The sequence below is a fragment of the Phocoena sinus genome, chromosome 2, assembly GCF_008692025.1.
Source record: "Phocoena sinus isolate mPhoSin1 chromosome 2, mPhoSin1.pri, whole genome shotgun sequence".
Lineage (NCBI taxonomy): Eukaryota > Metazoa > Chordata > Mammalia > Artiodactyla > Phocoenidae > Phocoena > Phocoena sinus.
The window spans coordinates 178161006-178169380 of record NC_045764.1 but is presented as its reverse complement, the minus strand read 5'-3'; the positions used below and the strand labels follow the sequence as shown (position 1 = coordinate 178169380).

The 8375-nt window shown below is 61.5% G+C and overlaps 1 protein-coding gene across 2 annotated transcripts; it reads right to left on the bottom strand.

The window, feature by feature from the left end:
• Positions 1–516: 516 nt before the first annotated feature.
• Positions 517–6724, bottom strand: TMEM121 (transmembrane protein 121). Of its 2 annotated transcripts, XM_032623286.1 has the most exons (2): positions 5886–6724; positions 517–1296 (listed from the first exon to the last, which is right to left on the bottom strand). In XM_032623286.1, exons 1-2 carry the CDS (start codon positions 6693–6695, stop codon positions 1207–1209), a joined length of 900 nt encoding a protein of 299 aa, XP_032479177.1. In that variant the 5' UTR covers positions 6696–6724; the 3' UTR covers positions 517–1206. The 2 variants fall into 2 exon arrangements, with proteins under 2 accessions (XP_032479177.1, XP_032479176.1); XM_032623285.1 differs by lacking the exon at positions 517–1296 and having other exon boundaries at positions 5689–6724.
• Between the last annotated feature and the right edge of the window lie 1651 nt (positions 6725–8375).

Genomic DNA, 8375 nt, shown 5'->3' with positions numbered 1-8375 from the left:
ACTGATCCAAAAGACCGGGGATGGAGAGGAGAGAGGGCTTAAGGAAAAAAAAAAAAGATGACAAACACATAAAATGAGATGGTAGAAAGAGGTCCAAATATAACAGAATTCACAGTAAATGAATATGGATTAAGCTCATCTTTTCAAGCAGAGATTTCCACATAGCACGTAAACAACAAAGTCCACTTTTGAAACAAGACTGTGCTGAGTGTCTTAGTCAGCTCGGGGTCACTATAACAAAGCACCACAGACTGGGGGCTTCAAACAGCAGACATTTATGTCTCCCAGTCCTGGAGGCTGCAAGTCCCAGATCAAGGTGCCAGCGCGGCCAGGTCCTGACGAGGACCCTCTTCCTGGCTTGCAGACGGCCGCTGTGTCCTCACGTGGTGGGGAGAGCCATGGTCCCTCCCTCTTATCAGGGCACTAATCCCATCATAGGACCCCCACCCTCATGACCTCTTCTAACCTTAATCAACTCCCAACGGTCCCACCTCCAAATACAATCCCGCTGGGGCAGGGCTTCAACAAGTGGATTTGGGCGGTTGGTGGGGGGAGGGGGTGGGACACAGACATTCAGTCCACAGCAGAGGGTTTGAGAATAAAGGGTGGGAAAACATACACCATGAAAACGCAAACCAAAGCAAAGCTGGTGGCACAATTCTATCAGGCAGAATGGAACTAAGTCAAAAAGGATGACGTGATAAAGAGAAACACGGTAACAAAGGAACCGGGAAAACCAAACCTGTTACCAAGTTAGCATGAAAATGTGCACGGCAAAGGTGACAGAAGTACAGCAAAGTGACACAATTGCCTGTGAGGTTCCAACAAACCATCTACGCCCAAAACCAACAGATGCTTCAGCCAGCAGAGTTAGTGGCAATGGCTTTCCCAAACCTGACACCTCCCCTCGGTCCCCAGGACTTAGGAAGATGAGGGTGAGATGCAGGACTCCACACTTGGACACGTCGCAGGGGATTCAAGACTATCAAAGACCAACTCTACAAACTTGCAGAGAAAAAGCAAAGATCGCAGACAAAGCAGCAGGGATCAGGCTGATGTGAAAACGTTAACAGCCACGCTGGATGCAAAAGCACCAAGCGTGGGAGATGCTGCAGGGCTTACTCGACTCAGCCCTGTTGGAAAGCCGTGTGGCATCACCTGGCGAAGGTTTACAGCCCCTTACCTGTGTCCCAGCAGTTTTATTCCTTAGTACATACCCCAGGGAAACTCCTTTGCACATATGAGAGATGCACACACAGGAGCAGTCACAGCAGCACGGCTCACGGTGGCAGTAACCTGGAAAATCCAAATATCCATCGATGGGGACGGGATGGGACAGCGTGGAACATTCACATAAGGGTCCTTCACTGGCACAGAATGAATTACCAGACACGCGAAAGTATGGATAAATCTTAGTAAAACATGGAGGGAAACGTATCTCCAAAGAAGAATATATATAGCATGACACCCTTTCCATAACATTAAAAACAACTGAAACCAAAATATGCATTCAGAAATGCACATCGATTTGATAAATCTGCACAAAATGGAAACAAAGGAAAGGCGCTCCCAGGTCTCAGGGTGAAGGTGCCTCCCGTGAACGCGGCAGGGACAGGTGGGGGCCCTCGGTGAAACGCAGTCATTGTCGAGATTTCAGCTTCGGTTTGGGTGGTGGGTTTGCAGGTGCCTCCATGATTTAAAGTAACAGATTAAAGAACCGACTGTGTAAATAACGACATCCAGCGTGGACCAGTGAAGGGAGCATATCATGAACCGAAGGTGACGATCCCTCCAATTCTCTGCACTTGTTGTCCATTTAAAAAGAAGACTGTGGGTCTTCCCTGGTAGTCCATTGGTTAAGACTCTGCGCTTCCAGGGTTCGATCTCTGGTCAGAGGAGATCCCACAGGCCACACGGTGTGGCCAAAAAAAGAAGACTGTGACCAGAAGCTACACAGGATGCCTCCGAACTAATAAGAGAAAGACAATCGGATAGAAAAACAGAATATGCAAAATTCACGGAAGAGGGACCACGAATGCTCCACGGAGATGTGAGAAGATGATAAACCTCGTGAATAATCAAGGAAACGTGAAGGTAACTCGCTATCCCAGCCCCATCACGTGGGCGAGACTAACGCTACCACGTGCATCAGGGGTGGAGAAGCCGCAACACTCGTACTCCGCTAGTGAGAACGTGAGTGAGGACAGATACCTTAGAGGGAAAAAATACTGAAAAAACCTAGTAAAGTTCAAAGGTGCTGCTGCTCTTTTGGAGATATAAGTGGCCCCCGTTCCTTCACAGCAGAAGAATTTCATCTGGACACCCGGGCACCCTTTCCCTGTGGACCTACATGTCCAAATTCAGGACAGTGGGGTGTGAGCCAGGTGTCTTGTGCCAGCTTCTGAGAACCACGCAAAGAGATCCTACAAGCGTCCCCTTTCGAGGTCTTCAGCGCCCTGTCTGTGCCTCGGCTGAGAACCTGCACGGAGCATCAGAGCTCACAGAGGAGGCGGGAGATGGGAGGGACGTAGGTCCCCGATGGGCTGGGATGGACCAGCAGCCTGGACAACCTTCCAGACTCACGTGGGAGTGACACGAACATCCATGTCATCTAACCACCCTCCTCTCCAGTTTCGTGCCTCCCTGGGGGGACATAGACGAGTCCACAGTCAGGTCAGCAGGCCTTCCTCCGTGACCCAGCACCAGTGAAGAAGGAGTCGATTCCACTGGGCTAATAGGCACAGGGCGACCCCCAAGCAAATTCTGGTCTGGTCACCATGAAGGAGTGGCCACGGGGCAGCCACGGGGCAGCCACTGGGCGTCCATGGCAATGCCCTGCCTGCAAACCCAGCAGGCGTCTTCCTCACCTGTCTTGACCTCCCTCCCCATCCCCCCAGCCCCCTCTCTGCCATTCCTCCCACCCCTCGGCTGTCCAAGCCTCGCCCCCACCTGTGACACTTAATTTGACGTGTCGGGCGGGCTGGGCCACAAGAGCCCAGGCAGCATGTGAGGCTATTTCTGGGTGTGTCGGTGAGGGTGTAAGCAGATGGCCTTCCCCGTGCAGCGGTCCTCACCCAATCCTGGAGGCCTGGAGAGAGGAGCGGGGAGGGGGGGACGGGAGGTGGGTTCGCCCCTGCCTGAGCTGGGACATCCATCTTCTCCTGCCCTCAGACATCCACACTCCTGCTCCGTGGACCTTCGGACTCAGACTGAACGACAGCGCCGTCCTCCTGGTCCCCAGCCCGCAGGTGGCAGGTCATGGGCCCGCTCGGCCTCCACGGTTGCGTGAGCCAACCCCTCATAAAGGGTCTCTTCTGTTCCGTATCTCTCCCACTGGCTCTGTCTCTCCACAGAACCCTGACCAACACACCCGCTCCGAACCGCTGCCGTTCTGCTCTCAGCCCCCTGGTGCGACCCCACCTGCAGCTGTCTCCCTGGGAGAAGTCCGCCCCGGGCGCCCTGCATACTGACGCAGCTGACACACGTGAGCGCCCACCGCCAGTCTGAAGCCCTCGGGCAGCGCCCAGCCTCAGACCCTCTGACTGCGGGGTCTTCTCCTTGGTCTTTCTCCAGTGAACTGGCAGTTACCTTGTTTTTGCCACAGATTAAGCCACTCACGCTTCAGCCACGAGAGGCCGTGCAACACTGCAGTGTCCCATCCCTCCTCCACCTGGGCCATCGGCAAAAGGGTCCCCAGAGAGCAGACGACGTGGCGGCCATCCTAACAGGGGCGATGACGGTGGTGGCTTCTGTTCTGGGCTTATCACTAACTGGGTCTCCACCACGTTACTGGACAAAATGAATCGGATAGGGCTTCCCTGGTGGTGCCGTGGTTGGGAGTCCACCTGCCGATGCAGGGGACGCGGGTTCGTGCCCCGGTCTGGGAGGATCCCACATGCCGCGGAGCGGCTGGGCCCGTGAGCCATGGCCGCTGAGCCTGCGCGTCCGGAGCCTGTCCTCCGCAACGGGAGAGGCCACAACAGTGAGAGGCCCGCGTACCGCAAAAAAAAAAAAAAAAAAAATGAATCGGATAATGTGAAGTTTAGCTATTAACCTAATATGAGGGAGTTCGATTTTGCCAAGCTGGGTTTTTACTATGATGAAGCTATTTTCCTACAGAAAAAGTGAACGTGCTTTGGAACGGAAGAAGACGGGTCAGGAGTTCGAATGTGTTTTCGTCTTGAGGGACCGAGCTGCGTCGTGCAGGGGCAGACTCTGCCTGGTGCCACCACAGCAGGTGAGGTGCGTCTGAGCCCCCACTCCAGGAGGAGGAAGGGGGACGCGGAGGCCCCTCACTCTGGGAAAGAGGGCAAGGTCCTCGGCCTCAAACCCAGGGGCCTCGTCTTCCACTGGCATCCCGGGCTGTCAGACCCCAGACCCAGCGAGGCAAGTACCCCACCCCCAAGGCCGGCCCTCAGAGCACGGCCGTCACGGAACCAGTTCTGGCCCAGGGCCCCTGAGGGGCCCACGCGGGGGGCTTCTGAGAGGGACTTGCCTACCAACAGGGGAAGCCGCAAGGAGGAGTCCCCGCCCTCTCCTTCCCAAATTGGGAAGCTGTTTTTGAGATGACAGGAGCTGTGAGCTGATGAGTGAGGTGATGACAGACAGGGAGCAGCTGGGTGGCACTGCTGTCACTTCTGGCCATCAGAGACCACCTCAGGAAGCCAGGGAAGGGCAGGCTGGGACGTCCCCATCTTGTTCCCAAGGCAAACCCAGAGGGCAGACACCTCGGGCCACGAGCCAGACAACAGCCCCGGTCATGAAAACGGTGGGTGCCGGCCTGGGCCTCATTCGGAGGCCCTCAAAGTCGGGGGGCAGGGCACATGGCCCATTAAACCAAGTCAGGACCAGTGTGCCTGGCGCCGCAGGGCCGTGGAGGCCAGTGGAGGCAGAAGTAGGAGGCGCGGACAAGCGCTGACGCCCAGGAGGACGGGTGAGCCTGGGGCTCCGTGAGCCCAGAGCCGTCTTCTCTGCCCTGGGAGTGCGCCAAGTTCCCGCCTCTGACACCGGGACACGGGGCCTCACAGCCAAGGCAACCCCACAGCAACGGCCCCATCGCTAGGCGGAGACCCAAGGGCCAGCAAGGGGCTCCTCCGGGAAGAGGCAGGAACCCAAAACAGACCGTCGGGGGAGGGAGCGGGACCCTAGGGCCCCTCAGACCCACTCTCCCACGGGTCCTCCCTGCCGTCCCCGTCTGACTGCTCAGAGAGACCAGGACAGGACAGAAGTGGACCGGCCCAGCCGCCCACCGTCACTCGCTCACACCCCGCCCCTCCGACGCCCCTCCGCAGCTATCAAGAGACTGGACACATCAAACAGGCAGAGCAGTGCCACGTTCCATACAAAACTGTAAACAAGAGTCTTTAAAACGACAGAGGCCTCCTTAGTCCCAAACTCTGAGCCAGAGGCCCCCACCCAGGGACCCCAGGGGAAGAGACCTCCGCCCACTCTGTCCTCCCTTCCCACCCAGGCCCCCAGCAGGCGGAGGTGGGACCCTTCCCGCTCTGGCTCAGGCCGTACACACGGGCGCCCACGCTGGGCGGACCGGCCGAGCAGGGGCTGAGGTCCGTGGTCCGAAGGATTCCTGAGATGAAGAAGCGGCCGGGGGTCGCCCGCCCCCCCCCCGCCCGGGTTCGGGCACTCTCAGCACCTAGCCCCGTCGGGAGCCCGCCCCCACCCCGTCCCATGCAAACCGTGCGCCTGCAGCCACGCGTCTCAGCGCCCTCGGGCGGCCCCTGTCACGTGTCCAGGGCGTCTCGCGTGGGTGAGGGCCCGTGGGGGCGGCCCGGCTGGCCGTGCAGCGGCGCGTGCGGCGGCACCGAGTTGCGCTGGGGGGCCGGGGGCTGCAGCTCCAGAGCCAGCGCGGGTGGTGGGAAGTCGCGCACCTGGCGGCGGTACTCCAGAAAGGTGCAGGCCTTGGTGGCGAGCGCCACCACGTTCTTGCCCACGAAGATGGCCGAGACGCGGCTGTCGCGGAAGAGCGCCATGTTGGCGGCGCGCGCCAGCGCGGCCACCACGTTGACGGTGGCGAGGCTGAGCACCGGGTAGAGCATCATGCGCTGCGGCGCGATGTGCTCGCCCTGCATGCTGACCTCGCTGAGCGCCACGCACGGCAGAACCAGCAGCAGCATGTAGCAGTAGAAGAAGGTGAGGCCCTCGGCCCAGAGCGGCAGCGCGCTGCGCGGCGGCTCCCACAGGCTGGCCTGCATGTCCAACAGGTCCAGCAGGTCCAGCGCCACCCAGAAGAGGCGGCCGCGCAGGTCCTCGCGCTTCCGGAAGGTGCGCACGTACTCCATGCGGTCGAGCGCCACGAGCAGCAGGAAGAGGCCGGGCACGCACACCGACAGCAGCAGCGTCAGCGCCTTGCGCGCCAGCGGGTCGGCCGCGCCGCGCCGCGCCGCCTTGTAGTTCTGGAAGATGAAGTAGAGCTTGATCTCCAGCACGAAGATGTAGAGGAACCAGAGAATCATGGCGTAGCCGCGCTTGGCCGTGCGCACCTCGGCGCCTACCCACACGGCCACGTAGCGCAACACCAGCAGGAAGCACACGTCGCCCACCAACACGATGATGCACACGCCGATCTTGCGCGGGCCCTGGTTCTGCTCCACCAGGTACGCGTCCATGACCGCCATGCTGCCCATGATCACCAGCGTGGTCAGGCACACGTGGCGCCGGTCCGGGGGCGGCAGCACCATGGTCGGCCGCCGGGGCCCCGACCTGGGCGCGCGCAGTCCCACGCTAGGCGGGACGAGGCCCGGCGGCGGCGGCGGCGGCGGCGGCGGCGGCGGCGGCGGCGGCGGCGGCGGCGGCGGCGGCGGCGCTCAGCCCTCGGGCATGGCGCGGGGCCTGTCCAGCCGCCCCGAGGGCGCCGCAGCTCCCGGCTGGCGAGCTCAGAATCTGAGGAGATCAGAGCAGACAGAGTCAGGATGCGGAGGGGGCGGCCTCTCCCACCCCGGCGACGTGCTTCCCGCGAGGGGCGCTGTCCCCACTCGGGGCCCCAGGCCTCGGCCGCACGCACGCGCCGATGTGCGCACGGGGGGCCGCGAGCCAGAGCGGGGCCTCCAGGGGGCGCCGCAGCCCCACCTGAGACCCGAGACCTCGTTCCCGCCACCGCCGGGGAGGAAATGGAACGGAAGTGGCTTCTCCCCGCCGCGCGCGCGTCCCCGGGGACCCGGAGGTTTGTCCCTGCTGGGCCCACGCCGCCGTCCCTCCGGCTCTGGCGGCCTGCACCGCAGGCCCGGGTTTCCGTCCCGTGGCCGTTCCCGCGGGAGCTCGGGCGTCCTCGCTCCCGGCGCCGCGCTGGGCGGGAGGCGGGCCCGCGCTCTCCGCTCTGCGCGCTCAGGGAAGGCCGGAGGAGCCGGAGCTCTGGACAGGTTTCCCGATCCAGGACTGAGAGTCATCCAGGCCTGCGGATTCCATCCCAAAAGCCTCTCCGTGTTTCCCAACCCCTGCCTCGCAGCCCCTGCATCTTCCCTCCCTGCCTCGGCAGACTCAGTCTCCCCTCCGGTCCACCGTTCACAGGGCGTGTGGACCAGTCTCTGCCCTGCTCCCATCGTGGCTCCCTACTGCCCTGGCTGCGTCTCCTGCCGTGTACATTCCCCCAGCCCCGGCGCCAGCTCACCCACGCCGCCCTGCTCACCATGAAGGGGTGGTCCCCCTGCCACTCCCTCCCCCCTGCCCTTGGGGGCAATCTCAGGAAGCCCTCCCTCGGCTAACGCCCACCTGGGCCTGCTTTGGGTTCCACGGCCCCCTGCACCCCTCTCACACCCCTGGCACTGGTTGTCATGGCTGTGCTGGTCAGAGTTCCGCCGCAGGCTGCGGGTCCCCACACCTGTGCCCGTTCACACCTGGGGGACGATGGAGGCCCTGCGCCCTCACCCACCCGAAAGTCACTTGCAGGCTCACTCCCAGCCAGTCTCCCCATCCCTCCTGTCCCTCCCACAGCACCCCTGGCCCCAGGGCTCTGTTTACTGCCCTGTCTAGACAAGGACATAAAATTTAATGTCACGTGTGACTGTGGAGCCAGTGCCCAGCCTGCCTCTGGTGATACCGCAGCCCCCACTGCCTGGGGAAGGAGGTCCCCTTCCAAGTCGGCACCTCCACCCCTGCCCTCACTGCAGTGCTGCCCCACCCAGCACCCACCTCCCAGGAGTCCCTGCCGCCACATCCAGGGCCCCCAACCACTCTGAGCTCGGCCGCGTCGAGTAGTAGGTGCCTCGGGAGGGTCATCGGCCTATTATGCCCCTGCCTCCACACTTCCGTGAGCTGCTGCTCCCCCCTCACACACACACCCTGTGTCCGCCGCCACTGAGTGGACACGCTTGACCCACGAAGCCCACCCTCCCCCCCCCCCCCCCACACACACACACACACAC

Coding starts and splice junctions, on each gene's coding strand:
- TMEM121 (XM_032623285.1), bottom strand. CDS start 6,695: ATGGTGCTGCCGCCCCCGGACCGGCGCCACGTGTGCCTGACCACGCTG.